The 18,598-nt window shown below is 44.0% G+C and overlaps 1 protein-coding gene across 2 annotated transcripts in view; it reads right to left on the bottom strand.

The window, feature by feature from the left end:
• The window catches only part of SPMIP7 (sperm microtubule inner protein 7), a 237,620-nt gene extending 219,234 nt beyond the window's left edge, over nucleotides 1-18,386 (bottom strand). Inside the window, exons 1-3 of one of the 2 annotated variants that reach the window (XM_073549851.1) lie at nucleotides 17,888-18,386; nucleotides 6,456-6,535; nucleotides 4,470-4,540 (exon numbers count right to left, since the gene is read on the bottom strand). In XM_073549851.1, the coding sequence (XP_073405952.1) occupies nucleotides 4,470-4,540; nucleotides 6,456-6,535; nucleotides 17,888-18,341 (605 nt within the window). In that variant the 5' untranslated portion in view covers nucleotides 18,342-18,386. The remainder of the gene's footprint in view (nucleotides 1-4,469; nucleotides 4,541-6,455; nucleotides 6,536-17,887) is intronic. The other variant, XM_073549850.1, reaches the window with a different exon arrangement.
• Nucleotides 18,387-18,598: the final 212 nt, after the last annotated feature.

Here is an 18,598-nt window from a genome sequence, read left to right as displayed (position 1 = left end):
ACGTCTGCACTCAGCCTTAATCAGCCATCATGTGTCTTTAACAGCTACAAATGAAGGGGAGATTTGCTTTGTGGCTGTTAACCTGTTAAACGCCACTGCAAATTTCTGAAAGCTGCAATTAACATGTGTCGGCAGTGAGAATTATCGTTCCATGCTCCTATCGGCGCACTTGTGACGCGGTCTGCTGATGACCCTGTACCCGTCATTATGATCCTGCTGTGAAAGCCAGCCCGTGGCTGGCATTCATAGAAGATCGTGATTTTAGCTATACCGGATATAGCAGTGCTATTGCATTGCTATGTATAGCACAAATGATCAGACAATCACTGCTTCAATTAAATACAAACCATTAAATACAGTAAAAAAAAAAAGTTTTAAAAAAAATAAAAAAACACAAAAGTTAAAATCACCCCCTTTTGAACCATTAGAAATAAAACAAAAAATAACAAAACACATATTTGGTATCGGTGTGTTCATAAACATCAAATCTATCAAAATATAAAGTGAATTAATCCAATGGGCAAACAGCGTAATGAACAAATAAAATCAAAACACCACAATTATTTTTTTAAGAGACAATTGTCATGTCGGACGCTGTTCACACCACAGCATCCGGCAGGCAGAGGTAGTTCCACCTCCAGCCACTATAGCCTCAGTGGCGCCGGCCTGATCTTCAGGCTCTCGGGGGTTAATCCTGCTGGAGACCAGGTTGGATGGTTAGTCACGCCCACGGTCTTTAAATAGTCATGCTGGCCTATGGGCGTCGCCGATTATAGCTTGTGTTTCATACCAAGTGGTTCCGGTCTGGAGTGGAGGTGTTCAAGAGAGAGAGATTCATATCTGGTGTCGTATGATCCGTCGTTATCCTTTCTCCTTCCCATATTTGTGTTTAGTTGTGCCCTGTTCACATTACTGTTTATTCCCGTGTGTGTGCGGCGCAGTGCAGTTTAAGTTCTCCCTGTCTGTCATTATTTGTGTGGGAGCTTTGGTGGTGACTTCTCACTGGGTGGAGGGTTAAGTGCAGGGCTGAGCAGGAGATAAGGAAAGGTCGGAGGCTCAGGCATTTGCACCTTCAGCAAAAACCCTGGGTTGAGGGTCAGACAGGGTTTCCCCTAGTAAAGGGACACCACAGGGGCCCCGGGTATTTCAGCCTTAGTTGAACTAAGCCCCCGTGACAACAATGAAAACATCTTCCTCTACCCCAAAATGGTATCATATCCCAAAAATTAGAATGTTAAGGGTCTCGAAAAATGGAAACACAAGTTAATTTTTTTTCTTACAAATTTCTGAAACGTATTTCACCACTTAACAAAAAATATACAAGTTAGACTTAGAGAATCATACTGGTATTTCAGTTTGACCATATAGTGAACATGGTAAAGGGTAAAAAAAAAAAACAAAAAAAACCTTTGTTGAATTGCACTTTGTTTGCAATTTCAACACACTTTGATTTTTTTTCTGCTTTCCAATACATTACATGGTACAATGAATTGTGTCATTCAAAAATCACTTATCCCCAAATAGAAGCCCTCATGCAGCTATGTGGATGTAAAAAATAAAAAAGTTATGTCTCTCGGAAGAAAAGGAGGAAAAAACAGAAATAAAAAACGAAAGGAAAATCGCTAGGGGGTAAAGGAGTTAAAATTATAGTACAAGTTTGATTTCTCTTGGATTGCTTGGTAACTTACTTTAAGTTTTTTGACCTAGAAGACTGAGGAATAAATGTCCTGGACTCCTGACTGATTTGAGCAGTGGGTACAAGAGCAAGTACTAGTCTTAAAAGTATATTCCCATCTCCAGGATTTTATCCCAATATGTAGTAGGTGTAACAATAATAATAATATTAGTAAATACCTCCAATTAGAAATGCATTAGTAGTATAGCAGTATTATATACTATAAAAATATTTGCAGTAAAGCTTTTCTGATAAGCTATGTCTCTTAACCCATGTACAGTAGCATATATGTACTATATATATATATACAGTTGTGGCCAAAAGTATTGACACCCCTGCAATTCTGTCAGATAATACTCAGTTTCTACCTCAAAATGATTGCAAACACAAATTCTTTGGCATTATTATCTTCATTTAATTTGTCTTAAATGAAAAAACACAAAAGAGAATGAAGCAAAACATTGATCATTTCACACAAAACTACCAAAAAGGACCAGACAAAAGTATTGGCACCCTCAGCCTAATACTTGGTTGCACAACCTTTAGCCAAAATAACTGCGACCAACCGCTTCCGGTAACCATCAATGAGTTTCTTACAATGCTCTGCTGGAATTTTAGACCATTCTTCTTTGGCAAACTGCTCCAGGTCCCTGATATGTGAAGGGTGCCTTCTCCAAACTGCCATTTTTAGATCTCTCCACAGGTGTTCTATGGGATTCAGGTCTGGACTCATTGCTGGCTACCTTAGAAGTCTCCAGTGCTTTCTCTCAAACCATTTTCTAGTGCTTTTTGAAGTGTGTTTTGGGTCATTGTCCTGCTGGAAGACCCATGACCTCTGAGGGAGACCCAGATTTCTCACACTGGGCCCTACATTATTCTGCAAAATTTGTTGGTAGTCTTCTGACTTCATAATGCCATGCACACGGTCAAGCAGTCCAGTGCCAGAGGCAGCAAAGCAACCCCGAAACATCAGGGAACCTCCGCCATGTTTGAATGTAGGGACCGTGTTCTTTTCTTTGAATGCCTCTTTTTTTCTCCTGTAAACTCTATGTTGATGCCTTTGCCCAAAAAGCTCTACTTTTGTCTCATCTGACCAGAGAACATTCTTCCAAAACGTTTTAGGCTTTTTCAGGTAAGTTTTGGCAAACTCCAGCCTGGCTTTTTTATGTCTCGGGGTAAGAAGTGGGGTCTTCCTGGGGCTCCTACCATACAGTCCTTTTTCATTCAGACGCCGACAGATTGTACGGGTTGACACTGTTGTACCCTCGGACTGCAGGGCAGCTTGAACTTGTTTGGATGTTAGTCGAGGTTCTTTATCCAACATCCTCACAATCTTGCGTTGAAATTTCTTGTCAATTTTTCTTTTCCGTCCACATCTAGGGAGGTTAGCCACAGTGCCATGGGCTTTAAACTTCTTGATGACACTGCGCACGGTAGACACAGGAACATTCAGGTCTTTGGAGATGGACTTGTAGCCTTGAGATTGCTCATGCTTCCTCACAATTTGGTTTCTCAAGTCCTCAGACAGTTCTTTGGTCTTCTTTCTTTTCTCCATGCTCAATGTGGTACACACAAGGACACAGGACAGAGGTTGAGTCAACTTTAATCCATGTCAACTGGCTGCAAGTGTGATTTAGTTATTGCCAACACCTGTTAGGTGCCACAGGTAGGTTTCAGGTGCTGTTAATTACACAAATTAGAGAAGCATCACATGATTTTTCGAACAGTGCCAATACTTTTGTTCACCCTCTTTTTTTATGTTTGGTGTGGAATTATATCCAATTTGGCTTTAGGACAATTCTTTTTGTGTTTTTTTCATTTAAGACAAATTAAATGAAGATAATAATACCAAAGAATTTGTGTTTGCAATCATTTTCAGGAAGAAACTGAGTATTATCTGACAGAATTGCAGGGGTGCCAATACTTTTGGCCACAACTGTAACACCTTGCATTCTATATGTTTCTGTGGTGGAAGCAAAGCTCAACTTTGGGATCCTGAAAAATGGAACAAAAACGCAGCAAAACCTGCTTTTCGTAAGCAGCTTCTTTATTGCGACAAGAGCAGGTGTTGCCTGCAGAAAAAAATGCAACAAAAACAAAATGTATGAACATAACCTTGTAATTAAAAAACGATGCGGGTATGCTGGTGTCTAAGAGATGCCATGTGCACCTTCCCTTAGACAGGAGTCATAGGGCACATGTCCAGGTTAGGCTAGTTTCACATTTGCGCTTTATAGCGCAGCGACGGCCTGCGCACGGCCGCCGCTAAGCCCCGCCCCCTCCCGGCTCTCTGCCCGCCCCATCCGGTCATCGCCGCCTACTAGCGCACATGGGCGCTTGCGATCTGCACACCCTATCTTTAGCATAGGGTGTGCAGATCGTGCGCTGGCCGTGCGCTAGCAGGATTTTGCCGTGCGCTGCGCACTTTTGAAGGTGCGCCCGTGTGCGCCGAATGCAGCATGTTGCATTTCGGCGCGCACGGCGCACCTTCAAAAGTGCACAGCGCACGGCAAAATCCTGCTAGCGCACGGCCAGCGCACGATCTGCGCACCCTATGCTAAAGATAGGGTGCGCAGATCGCAAGCGCCCATGTGCGCTAGTAGGCGGCGATGACCGGATGGGGCGAGCAGAGAGCCGGGAGGGGGCGGGGCTTAGCGGCGGCCGTGCGCAGGCCGTCGCTGCGCTATAAAGCGCAAATGTGAAACTAGCCTTAATGCCTTAAGAATCCCTATCATACTATGCTCCTACATAACAGCACAAGATTTTATAAAGAAGTCTAAAATTATTTTCTCACCTTTGTGTGGATGACGTGTACATGAATTTTCGGACCAAGTCATCTCTTGAGGACGAAATATCGTTTTTCAGCTGCCCAAAACAATTAGATAAAATCAAAGGTAAGATAAAGAGTTATAAAATAGCCACTGTCATCCCAAATATACTGGCAACTTTCCATAACGCTCCTGGCCTACAGAGAATTATCGGAAGGCTAAAGAGAACCTGTCACATACTGTAGGTCAGATCAGATGTGTGGCCTGCAAGGTATGAAGCAGACTGACAGAAAAAGATGCTATGTAAATTGTGATTCATTCATTAAAGTTCCTGCTCACTTTGGGCTTAGGATTTCAGTGGGTGGTCTGATCAGAGACATACAGCCTTCCCCATAAGCATCTACAGCCATACCTGTCAATCAGAAACCTGACATGAGCAAGAATTAATATGCTCAGCAACTGCTGGTCTACACCGGCTGCCCACGTATTGGACAAAGAATCCCTTTACATATATCACAGACTATTCCCACTGAATTTCAGTGTCTGTCTAGCTATTTCTTTGTAGACCCACAGTTGCATAAATTGCCTACAGGTTACCATGCTTTGGGGGAAGTCGATGGCTATGCTCTTTGTGGAGTGGTCCCTGACTCCCACCTTCAAGATGCACAGAGTAAAATGAGTGATTATATACAAGGAGTATCACAAAGGTTGGAATAGTCTCCAACATCCCCTTACATAAACAAGGCCTGCTGCAGGTTTTTCCGTGTGTGGTTGTGTCTGCAGGACCTTGAGAACTGCACAGCGTGGTCTGGAGGCCAATCCATCACTTTAGCTTCTTCTGCCTCTGTGGAGGAGCTGGGATGGGACAAGTGTGACAGCTCCTGCCTCTACAACTGAGGCATCCGCTGAGACTTTCCAAAGGACCCTGCCACTTCTGCTTGGAAGAAAGAGAGTTCTAGCAGGAGGACCATTGGTAGAAAAACTGGCACTGACAGCCATTTGGGGGGCACAGAGGGTAATGATTCTGCCCCTGAAAACTTGTATTCATGCTCATGGACTACACAGCACCACACCAAGGTAACACCTTGAAAACACACTTTTTTTTGCCAGTGCCTATTTGCACAGGTTGTGTTGGATACATGGAAGAAGAACTTAGAGAGTTTGGGGAAAAATTTAGAATTTTCTCTACATTTCTAGTGTAAAAAAAGAATTCCTTGATTAGTGCAAGTGGAATTAAAAATAAAATGTAGTGAGTTTTTGTACTTTTTTTTAAAAAGTGGTCAGGGATTAGTAAAAGGGGCTACCACTAAATGACTAATGTACTAGAATGTACACCCAAAAGTTGGTTTATATTGTAGCTATAATCTATATCAATCGATTCTCTTCTGTCTTGCAAAGATATCATGTTCTGGCACATGAACTGCCTGAAAAACGTGTCACAGTTATGAAGAAAAGTGCACTCCTTTAAAAAAAAAGGCGTATCTAACTCCAGGCTGTGTGTATAAGACTGGCGCATGAAACACAAGTCTTGATTCCCTCCTTTACTCCAAGGGGCATTCATTGCTTTATGGATTATTTCTGAGGGATCATATGATAAATCTGGCGTCTTAGGAATTATTAAGCCCACTGTGCGGTTAAAGATGCTGCAGAACTGTGCATTTTGTAGTCTGCCTTTCCCCTACAAAATTGGAATCACATTTTTGGGTGCGGAACTGCAGCATTTCTTCACAAAAACACAGTCAAAATCACTGCATCAAATCTGCATCAAGAGAGAAGGAAAATGCATTTTAAAAAGTAACAATATACTGCAATAATCAGAGCAGGTGGACACTGTGTATTTTGGTCCAGACACTGGGTAAACATGAGGGAAAAATGTTTTCTCACAAGAGACCACGACCTTTTCCACCTTTCTGGACTCTCTCCTGGGAGAGTTGATAGAGCCTAATAGGCTGACACACTTGAGTTCCAGCGATCAGTCAGATTATCAGCATCTGGACATGTTTGCGGTCTACCTGGAGCATGAATGTCTGCGTTAGTGATGACCTAGGCCCACGGGTCACTTGAGGAATTGCCTTTTCTTTGCTAGTCCATCCTAAAAAAAAAAAGAGCCACAATTTTTGCAAGTCTTAGCTGTGATGGATGACATTCAGTAAATGCAAGTAGCTTTGAGTAACCAGCAATGCTTATTTTTTTTACCAATATTACTAATGGAAACATTCTTGCATCACGCCAATCTTGCTGGAGTAGAAGACGCGTTCAATTTGGCGCCTCTTCTGAGTGGTGTCCACCTAAGGGCTCATGCACACATTTAGTATTTGCTGAGTTTTGTACCCCAGTTTTTGTAAGCCAAAACCAGGAGTGGAACGGTCAGAGGAAAAGCATAATAGATATATATGCACCACTTCTGAATTTATCACCCACTCCTGGTTTTGACTTAAATACTGGGGAAAAAAACCTCACCAAATACAGGATGTGTGCATGAGGAGTGTTCTCCGTATGGTGATCCGTATGTAATCCATTTGCAATGCGAAGATGCGACTTTCTCGTATCTAGTATCCGTATGACATCTGTATGCAATCCGTATGCAGTGCGATTTTAACATGAGCATTTACATACAGCAGTTCTCTGTCATTGGTACATCGTTTTAAAATGAAATTTTCTTCAAAACATATATATATATATCATATATATGATAATATATATATATATATATATATATATATATATATATATATACACATATACAAAGAAAACACAAATAGGACCAGCTGTCCTCCGAACTCTGGATGATAAATACCTGTTTTCTCTGTATTGCACGGACCAGGATTGGGAACTAGTCCAACAATGTGAAAATCAAAGCAGAAACGTCCCGCAAACGGAAACTTCAGGTAATTTTAAAAAAATCCAAAAATTTATTGCAGATGAATTAAAATATATCCAGAGTTCAGTAACAAGATGCAGACATAATGCTGAACAGACTATGCATTTCGGCGGAACAAACTGTCGCCTTCTTCATGGTCTTGCAAGACTTGCGTAGTCTGTTCAGCATTATGTCTGCATCTTGTTACTGAACTCTGGATATATTTTAATTCATCTGCAATAAATTTTTGGATTTTTTTTAAAATTATCTGAAGTTTCCATTTGCTGGACGATGTTTCTGCTTTGATTTTCGATATATATATATATATATATATATATATATATATATATATATATATATATATATATATATATACACACTGCTCAAAAAACAAAGGGAACACTAAAATACCACATCCTAGATATCTCTGAATGAAATATTCCAGTTGCAAATTTTTATTCATTGCATGGTGGAATTTGTTCAGAACAATAAAACATAACAATTATCATTGTAAATCAAAATAAATATCCCATGGAGGTCTGGATTTGGAATGATACTCAAAATCAAAGTGTAAAATCAAATTACAGGCTGATCCAACTTCAGTGGAAATGCCTCATAACAAGGAAAAGATGCTCAGTATTGTGTGTGGCCTCCATGTGCCTGTATGACCTCCCTACTGTACAATCCCTGGGCATGCTCCTGATGAGGAGGTGGATGGTCTCCTGAGGGATCTCCTCCCAGACCTGGACTAAAGCATACGCCAACTCCTGGACAGTCTGTGGTGCAATGTGACATTGGTGGATGGAGCGAGACATGATGTCCCAGATGTCCTCAATCGGATTCAGGTCTGGGGAACGGGTGGGCAAGTCCATAGCCTCAATGCCTTCATCTTGCAAGCACTGCTGACACACTCCAGCCACATGAGGTCTGGCTTTGTCCTGCATTAGGAGGAACCCAGGGCCAACTGCACCAGCATATGGTCTCACAAGGGTTCTGAGGATCTCATCTTGGTACCTAATGGAAGTCAGGCTACCTCTGGCGAGCACATGGAGGGCTGTGTGGCCCTCCAAAGAAATGCCACCCCACACCATTACTGACCCACTGCCAAACAGGTCATGCTGAAGGATGTTGCAGGCAGCAGATCGCTCTCCACGGCGTCTCCATCTGTCACATGTGCTCAGTGTGAACCTGCATTCATCTGTGAAGAGCACAGGGTAAATTTGCCAATCCTGGTGTTCTGTGGCAAATGCCAAGCGTCCTGCATGGTTTTGGGTTGTGAGCACAACCCCCATCTGTGGACGTCGGGCCCTCAGACCATACTCATGGAGTCGGTTTCCAACCGTTTGTGCAGACACATGCACATTTGCGGCCTGCTGGAGGGCATTCTGCAGGGCTCTGGCAGTGCTCCTCCTGTTCCTCCTTGTACAAAGGCAGAGGTAGTGGTCCTGCTGCTGGGTTGTTGGCCCCCTTCATGTCTCCTGGTAGCCCCTCCAGCCTCTGGACACTACGCTGACAGACACAGCAAACCTTCTTGCCACAGCTCGAATTGATGGGCCATCCTGGATGAGCTGCTACCTGAGCCACTTGTGTGGGTTGTAGAGTCCGTCTCATGCTACCATGAGAGTGAAAGCACAACCAACATTCAAAAGTGACCAAAACATCAGCCAGAAAGCATTGGTACTGAGATGTGGTTTGTGGTCCCCACCTGCAGAACCTCTCCTTTATTGATGGTGTCTTGATAACTGCCAATAATTTCCATCTGTTGTCTATTCCATTTGAACAACAGCATGTGAAATTGATTGTCAATCAGTGTTGCTTCCTAAGTGGACAGTTTGATTTCACAGAAGTTTGATTTACTTGGAGTTATATTCTGTTGTTTAAGTGTTCTTCTTATATATGTGTGTGTGTCATTGAGATATATATATATATATATATATATATATATATATATATATATATATATATATATATATATATTACAGACCAAAAGTTTGGACACGCCTTCTCATTCAGAGAGTTTTCTTTATTTTCATGACTATGAAAATTGTAGATTCACTCTGAAGGCCATCAAAACTATGAATTAACACGTATGGAATTATATAATTAACAAAAGTGTGAAACAACTGAAAATATGTCTTATATTCTAGGTTCTTCAAAGTAGCCACCTTTTGCTTTGATTTACTTGCACGCTCTTGGCATTCTCTTGATGAGCTTCAAGAGGCAGTCACTGGAAATGGTCTTCCAACAGTCTTGAAGGAGTTCCCAGAGATGCTTAGCACTTGTTGGCCCCTTTGCCTTCACTCTGCGGTCCAGCTCACCCCAAACCATCTTGATTGGGTTCAGGTCTGGTGACTGTGGAGGCTAGGTCATTTGGCGTAGCACCCCATCACTCTCCTCCTTGGTCAAATAGCCCTTACACAGCCTGGAGATGTGTTTGGGGTCATTGTCCTGTTGAAAAATAAATGATGGTCCAACTAAACACAAACTGGATGGAATAGCATGCAAGATGCTGTGGTAGCCATGCTGGTTCAGTATGCCTTCAATTTTGAATAAATCTCCAATAGTGTAACCAGCAAAGCACCCCCACACCATCATACCTCCATGCTTCACGGTGGGAACCAGGCATGTAGAGTCCATCCATTCACCTTTTCTGCATCGCACAAAGACACGGTAGTTGGAACCAAAGATCTCAAATTTGAACTCATCAGACAAAAGCATAGATTTCCACTGGTCTAATGTCCATTCCTTGTGTTGTTTAGCCCAAACAAGTCTCTTCTGCTTGTTGCCTGTCCTTAGCAGTGGTTTCCTAGCAGCTCTTTTACCATGAAGGCCTGCTGCACAAAGTCTCCTCTTAACCGTTGTTGGTGAGATGTGTGTCTGCAGCTAGAACTCTGTGTGGCATTGACCTGGTCTCTAATCTGAGCTGCTGTTAACCTGCGAATTCTGAGGCTGGTGACTCGGATGAACTTATCCTCCGCAGCAGAGGTGACTCTTGGTCTTCCTTTCCTGGAGCGGTCCTCATGTGAGCCAGTTTCTTTGTAGCGCTTGATGGTTTTTGCCACTGCACTTGGGGACACTTTCAAAGTTTTCCCAATTTTTCACACTGACTGACTTTCATTTCTTAAAGTAATGATGGCCACTCATTTTTCTTTACTTAGGCTGGTTACACACTTGCGGTTTTTGCGCTGCGTTTTTGCGCATACATGCGCATGCGTTTTTTTCCCTATACTTAACGTGGGTGCACATAGTCATGCGTTTGGCCATGCGCACGTCAGTGCAAAAAAAGCATGCTTTTTTTGTAAAAACCATGCGCAAAAAACAAGAAAAAGCATGATGCGTTTTTATTTTTATGCGCGTTTGCACTGCGCACGCAGCGCAAAAAAACGCAAGTGTGAAAGTAGCCTTAGCTGTTTTTTTCTTGCCATAATACGAATTCTAACAGAGTATTCAGTAGGACAATGAGCTGTGTATCCACCAGACTTCTGCACAACACAACTGATGGTCCCAACCCCATTTATAAGGCAAGAAATCCCACTTATTAAACCTGACAGGGCACACCTGTGAAATGAAAACCTTTTCCGGTGACTACCTCTTGAAGCTCATCAAGAGAATACCAAGAGTGTGCAAAGCAGTAATCAAAGCAAAAGGTGGCTACTTTGAAGAACCTAGAATATAAGACATACAGTATTTTCAATTGTTTCACACTTTTTTGCTAATTATATAATTCCACATGTGTCATTTCATAGTTTTGATGCCTTCAGAGTGAAACTACAATTTTCATAGTCATGAAAATAAAGAAAACTCTTTGAATGAGGTGTGTCTAAACTTTTGGTCTGTACTGTGTGTGTGTTTATATATACACATATATATATATTCTATCTATTGTTTTGTGAGCTGTCAGTGTGATTTTACAGTAGCCGGACATGAATTGCCGGCTTTTCAAAGGACACCGGTGCGTAAAAATCGGTCAGCACATGGTGCGAGTGCTGTGCGATTTTTTTTTTTTTTTTTTTTTTTTTTCTCTCGCACCCATAGACATTCATTGGCGAGTCTCGGCCGATGTATGCAGAAAATCGCAGCAGGCAGAGAATTCACTCACACGTATTATACGGCCAAGAAAAAAAAACGGTGATGGGAGCTGCCCCATAGATTATCAGCGGTCCGAGTGCTATGCGATTATTTTTCTTGCATTGCCATCGTCTGTATTCCTCTCTAGTGTGACTCCAGCCTAAGTGTGACGCTCCGCTCAAGGACTGAAGTAGCAATTCTGGTGAAAAAACCCACTGCTCCTTTTCATGAATCGGTTGGGGCCCGTCCAGGCTTCTCTCCAGCTCTGCCCAGTGTAGATGACCTATCTAAAGTGCAGTGGAAAACGTCAAAAGTCAAGGGTTTTTTTGCATAATTCTGCATTGTGCAAAAAATTGCAACTTTTCATAGGTTTTACATCTGTTTTGTGGCGCAAAAGCTTTAAAGAAACAGTCACATAGAGTACAATTACTTTAATCTTGTGTCCATTTGAAAAAAATTCAGTTTGCCATTATACTCTATGGCACCGTTGGGGGTTCAGTCTACTTAATTATTTACAGGGCTTCAAACTATACACCAAATAGAAGGCCAAACTATTATGTCAGTAACACTAAGAGATCCCCCTCCCTCCCTTTTTTTGAGGTTTATAGCCCTGTCTTTTCTAGTATTTCTTTTATCATTGTCTTTTATTTTTCTATAAATAAAAATTTACTTTTCCATTTATTAATTGTGAGTTGGAATCGCTTATCTAGTGGCAACTAACCGCAATAGACCAGGTTGATGTGTTCTGACAGATCTGTTAGATTTTTGAAAAGTGTTCAGTTAGGGCCCCGTCACACATAGCGATGCACCAGCGATCCCGACAACAATATGACCTTGTCAGGATCGCTGGAGTGTCGCTACATGATCGCTGGTGAGCTGCCAAACAGGAAGTGGGCAGAAAGAGACTTGCCAAAAATTGGCTGCATGGTAAATGTAACTACTAATTCTGTTGTCTACCAAAAAGTCCTGAAGGTGAATGTCTAGCCATCTGTTTGTGACCTCAAGCTGAAGCGCACTTGGGTTATGCAGCAGGACAATCATTCAAAACACCAGTAAGTCCACTTCTGTATGACTTTAAAGAAACAAAATTAAGACTTTGGAGTAGCTTACTCAAAGTCCTGACCTTAATCTGAATATGATGCTGTGGAATGACCTTAAAAAGGCAGTTCATGCTCGGAAACCCTCAAATGTGGCTGAGTTACAACAATTCTGCAATAATGAGTGAGCCAAAATTTCTCTAGAGCATTGTAAAAAGCTCATTGCCAGATATTGCAAACGCATGATTGCATATGTGGCGGTTAAGGGTGGCCTAACTAATTATTAGGTTTAGGTGGCAATCACTTTTTCACACAGGGACCTGTAAGTTTGGATTTATTTTTCCCTTATTAATAATAAAGACCTTCATTTAAAAACTGCATTTTATGTTTTCTGGAACATTCAAGAATCTTCTATTCACATACTGAAATCTGCTATGTCAGTGGTGAGGGCTTGACCCCCCTGTTCTTTTCCCTTTGCCTGCGAATTCCTGTTAACTCACTCTTCCCTGTCCCCCCTCTTCCTCAGGAATGCCTTAATTAGCAGAAATAATTTCCTTTGTCTCTGTTCCACCATGTGAGGATCTCTCATAGACAATAATGAGAATATAATTATTTGGTCATAAAACGGTGGGAGGTTGTGCTAGATAAATAACAGATACATATTTAGAAAGTGCTCTGATTAAGCTTCGCTACAGCGCCTGTTGCTAAATTATAGCATCGACAGAACCAGAGAAACTGATTTCTCCTGAACCGAGGGGAGCAGACCGCCCATGTGTGGAGTCATTACAAAGCTAATTTCAATATAAGATGAATGATGTGTCTGCCGTTATTCTGCTAAGTTCTCAAGCCAAGTTATCATTATTATAAGTTTTTTAGCCAGACTATTATTATTATTATTATTCATTTATTTATACGGCACCATTGATTCCATGGGAGTGTCCCTATGAAAGCAAAAGGAGGGCGGCCATAACTCAGCCCCTTCAGTGATGTCACAAGCCCAGGGGTATAAGTCACTTTCAGTCAGGACAGCCCTCATTCTAGCTTGGGATGCCGTGGCAATAAGATTTCAAATGAGTGGTGACGTCTGGCTCCGCCTCGACCAGCATGGCACTGCCTGAAATGATCTAAGTAACATGTGAGTTTTATTTCTTCTCTTAACCCCCCTTTTTTGTATTCGCATTATACATATTTTAATTGTCTCCCATTGTAAAATATTTTTATATCTCTGTAAACACTGCCTACCTTTTGGAGTAAATATAAAATTTATTAGTTCCGTCTCCTTGCTCTGTGACAAATTCAAGTGCCTAAAAGTTAATTTTTCCGTCAATATGGCCATATGAGGGCTTATTTTTTGCAGGACGAGTTGTACTTTTGAACGACATCATTGGTTTTAGCATGTCGTGTACTCGAAAACGGGAAAAAAATTCCAAGTGCGGTGAAATTGCAAAAAAAGTGCAATCCCACACTTGATTTTTGCTTGCCTTTTTTGCTAAGTTCAATAAATGCAAAAACTGACCTACCACTGTGATTCTCCACGTCATTACGAGTTCATAGACACCAAACATGTCTATGTTCTCTTTTATCTAAGTGGTGAAAAAAAATTCCAAAGTTTGCTTAAAAAAAAAAAAAATGCCCAATTTTCCGAGACCCGTAGCGTCTTCATTTTTGGTGATCTAGGGTCGGGTGAGGGTTTATTTTTAGTGCACCAAGCTGACGTTTTTAATGATGCGTTCTTTTGGTCGCCCGTTATTGCATTTTAATGCAATGTCGCAGCGACAAAAAAAAACGTAATTCTGGCGTTTTTAATTTTTTTTCTCGCTACGCCATTTAGCGATCGGGCTAATGCTTTTTTTATTGATGAATTGGGCGATTCTGAACGCGGCGATACCTAATATGTGTATGTGTGATTTTTTTTATTTTGATTGGGGCGAAAGGGGGGGTGATTTGAACTTTTAGGTTTTTTTTAATTTTTTTTATTTTTAAACATTTTTTTTTACTTTTGGCATGCTTCAATAGCCTCCATAGGAGGCTTGAAGCATGCACAACCCGATCGGCTGTGCTACATATGGGCGATGAGCAGATCGCCCATATGTAACAGATTTGCTGCAGTGCTTTGAGCGCCGGCCACCAGGCGGTGCTCAAAGTGATCTGCCTGCAACAACCATAGATGTCTCTATGAGATCTCTGTTTGTCCAGGCAACGCGTCACCGACCCCCGATCACGTGACGGGGGTCGGCAATGAGCTCACTTCCGGCCCGGCGGCCGGAAGCTCTAGTTAAATGCCCGCTGTCAGCGCTTGACAGCGGGATTTAACTAGTTATTAGCCACAGGCGGATGGCGATTCCGCCCGTGCCTATTGCGGGCACATGTCAGCTGTTCATAACAGCTGACATGTCGCAGCTTTGAGGTGGGCTCACCGTCGGAGCCCACCTCAAAGCAGGGGAGTCTGACTGCTGACGTACTATCCCATCAGCAGTCAGAAAGGGGTTAAAATCATTTTTTTCAAGCTGGTGTTATAAAGTATTCTAATTTACTGAGATAATGACTTTTGAGTTTTCATTGGTTGTAAGTCATAAACATCAACATTAACAGAAATAGACACTTGAAAGAGATCACACTGTTGGTAATGACTCCATATAATATATCAGTTTCACTTTTTGTATTGAAGATCTGAAATAATGATGATATTCTAATTTTGTGAGAAGCACCTCTGTGTGGTCAGTACAAAGGACTAGTACATTACTTGACCCTTCCAAGGATCATACTTAGGACCAGAGAGCACTCATTATGGGAGGAAGAAAGGTGATTCCAACAGGTAAATAGGAAAGGGTTCTTTACAGTTAGTGCAGTTAGACTGTGGAATACCCTACCACAAGAGGCGGTAAGGGCAGACACTATAATAGCTTTTAAAAAAGGGCTAGATGATTTCCTCGATGCACATAGCATTGCAGGTTATAGTTAATTTAGTGACAAAATGTACAATTGGTGGAGAAAGGTTAAACTTAATGAACCTAGATCTTATTTTCCACCTATATAACTATGTATTGCCAGGTCATGTTTACCGCACAATAAATGACGTAAAACCAAAAACCCTTACCACCCCCCTTCAGGCAGGGAGTCTGCTATAGACTGCCAGGTGGTGGGTCTCCTGTAGGATGCCTGGTGGTGGGTCTCTTATAGACTGTCTGGGAGTGAGTCTCCTATAGACTGCCTGGCAGTGAGTCTTCTATTGGCTACCTGGAGGTGGGTCTCCTAATGGCTGCCTGGAAGTGGGTCTCCTATAGACTGGTGGTGGGTCTCTTATTGGCTGCCTGGTGGTGGGTCTCTTATTGGCTGCCTGGTGGTGGGTCTCTTATTGGCTGCCTGGTGGTGGGTCTACTATTAGCTGCCTGGTGGTGAGTCTCCTATTGTTAGGAGTCAGATTTCTGCCTCTGCTTTGCTGAAATCTAGATCCTCACATTCTGCAGTCTCCTGCTCCTCTTCTGCTGTAGAGGAGACTGCAGAGGAGATTGCCTTGCGGCAACTTTCTCCAGAGGCTAAGTCCTCTACTCCTGCGTCTGAGCATGCTCATGGGATGAACTCCCATTGGAGTTCGGGAGTCAGGTGCTCAGGTCCTGTGTCGGATCCCATTGGCTCCTCTTGGAGACCTGGAGATTTCCGGAGGTCCCGTTCGCTATAAAAAGCGTGTATGGCTATTCCGCCATGTGCTAGTGTAGCCATACTGCTGCTGCATGTTTGTTGATGGATGCATGGGCTGGTGAATGACTCATTGGAAACCCCTACCCTCTGATACTATGTTTGTGAGAGTTCCTGAGTTATTGCCAGTATCAGCGCCAGCGCGCTATTGCTCTATTGCCTCAGCAGCCTAGCGTCAGCATTGCGCCTGCTAGTTAGCAGTGTCTTCACAGTGGCTCTGTCTTTGCCGCGCTGCAGTTGCAGCTCTTCGTGCGTCCGCGATTGCGACGCTCTACACCCGATCCTTGTCGGTAGGTCTAGACGGAGTAAGTACCGCCATCTAGTGCTACTCCTGTGACCAAATACTGCGGGTGCAGCGCTGTAGTTCTGTGTCCTAAACAGACTCCGCGTTTTTGTGTTTGTGTTTTGTTTCTGTGACTCTGAGTTCAACAGAGTCTGAGCAGTGCACACTGGGTGCCATTAACCTCTGTGCACATTACCGCCAGATTGCTCTGCCGTCACCTAGCAGCAGTTATTACATCTTCTGCACGGTGGACCCCGAGTGGCGAAGGTACTTTATTTATATTTTTATTTAGTGCCTTCCGCCACTCCTAACACCTATAGACTGCTTGGCGGTGGGTCTCCTATAGACTGCCTGGCGGTGGGTCTCCTATAGGTCTCCTATATACTGCCTGGTGGTAAGTCTCATATTGGCTGGATGGCAGTGGGTCTCCTATAGGTTTCCTGGTGGTGGGTCTCCTATAGACTGCCTGGCAGTGGTCTCCTATTGGCTGCCTGGCGGTGGGTCTCCTAGCGGCTGCCTGGCACTTAGTCTCTCATAGGTTGCCTGGTAGAGGGTCCATTTGCTGTCTAGCAGTGGGTTTCTTATTGGCTGTCTGGTGGTGGGTCTCCCATTGGCTGCCTGGAGGTGAGTCTCCTATAGGCTACTTTCACACATCCGGTGTGTGGGGTCCGGCGGCGTGCGGCAAAAAGCCGGGCCGCCGGATCCGGCCTGCAGCCGTGACACCGGATGTGTGTGCGGCGAGACGATACGGCTCGGACATTATTAAAGGAGCCGCAGGACGAGGTGGACAGAGGCAGCCAATGAGACAGCTGCTGAAAGGGAGGGGAGGGGAGAGAGAGAGACATGGGGGGGTTAACACTTAGTGTCCAGGCAAGAGAATCTCTCTCTCTTGCCGGGCACTTGTGGGGTTAACCCCACAGAGAGATATCTCTCTCTCACCCAGACACTGTGAGTGTTAACCCCACAAGTGCCCGGCGAGAGAGATCTCTCACAAGTGTCCGGGTGACAGAGAGAGATCTCTCTCTCGCCGGGCACTTGTGGGGTTAACATTCACAGAGTCCGGGCATGCGCTGTGGAAAAAGCCGGTCCGGCGCTGCAAAAAAACGTTACATGGAACGTTTTTTCCAGACGCCGGACAGGCTGTTTTTGCCGGATCAGGCAAAAACCGGATACGCCGCATTGGTATCCGGCGCGATGCGGCAATAATGAAACTGAATGGGGGAAAAACCAGATCCGGTGGCAACCGGCGCCGGATCCGGTTTTTACACTTTTCGCCGCATCGCGCCTGATGCTGAAAACCGGATGTGTGAAAGAGGCCATAGACTGCCTGGCGGTGGGTCTCCTATTGGTGGGTCTCCTATTGGCATGAACATAGCCAGGTTTCCATGATGAAGACTAGTGCATGTATCATAAGTTTTGTGGGTACTTGGGATGTGAAGATGGAGACTGCTGCCACCAGCCCTAACCATGTGCCAACCTCAGCCCTGTTCACACCGTTACCTCCGAGTGCTGCTCTCAGGGCCGCGTCTGCCGTGCGCGCTGCATTCCAACCAGGGGCAGCCTTGGGAATGGCACGTGTCGCCATGGGGCCGCCAGGTGGCGCAGTCTGACATCTTTGCTGCTGCCTGGGATCCACTTGCTGAGGCTTCACGTCACTGAGATCAGGCAAACATGGGATGGTCCTTCCTGTGAGTGGCATGAGATCGGCATCTGCCCCCGCACTCACCAGTCCTGAGCAGGGGTCCACGATCGGCACGTCATCCCGCAGAGGATGCACACAGCAGCCGGACAGCTCTGGGGAACCTGCCCGGGGACGGGACCTCACATATGGCTCCCGGGTTGTGTTGTCCATGCAGGTGTGGAAGTTGTAGCCGGACATGGCGTTACCTTGGTGTCCTGCATGTGTACTGAGTGGATGTGGGGCACTGACGTGGGCTCTGGTTCTGACAGCCATGCCAGCAGATCCAACGCGTCTTTGGTTGCTAGGAGACGCCGCCTGCTCTCGCTACAGTGGGCGGAGATGTGAACAGGCCACGTGACACTGTATGCACTTGCAAAAGGCGGAGCCTCTGCCGTGCACTGGCGGCAGTGATGGGCGGTCCCGGCACTTCTTGGTGATCCGGCTCACTCGGGTCCGCTCAAAAAACTGCTCTTCTTACTTTTCCCACTTTTAGGCTATGTGCACACAGTGCGGATCCTCCCACGGATTTT

Source organism: Dendrobates tinctorius, unplaced genomic scaffold, assembly GCF_039654945.1.
Source record: "Dendrobates tinctorius isolate UK_male_01 unplaced genomic scaffold, ASM3965494v1 ptg000162l, whole genome shotgun sequence".
NCBI lineage: Eukaryota > Metazoa > Chordata > Amphibia > Anura > Dendrobatidae > Dendrobates > Dendrobates tinctorius.
Note: the sequence above shows the minus strand (reverse complement) of the source record. Positions and strands in the feature narration are given on the sequence as shown.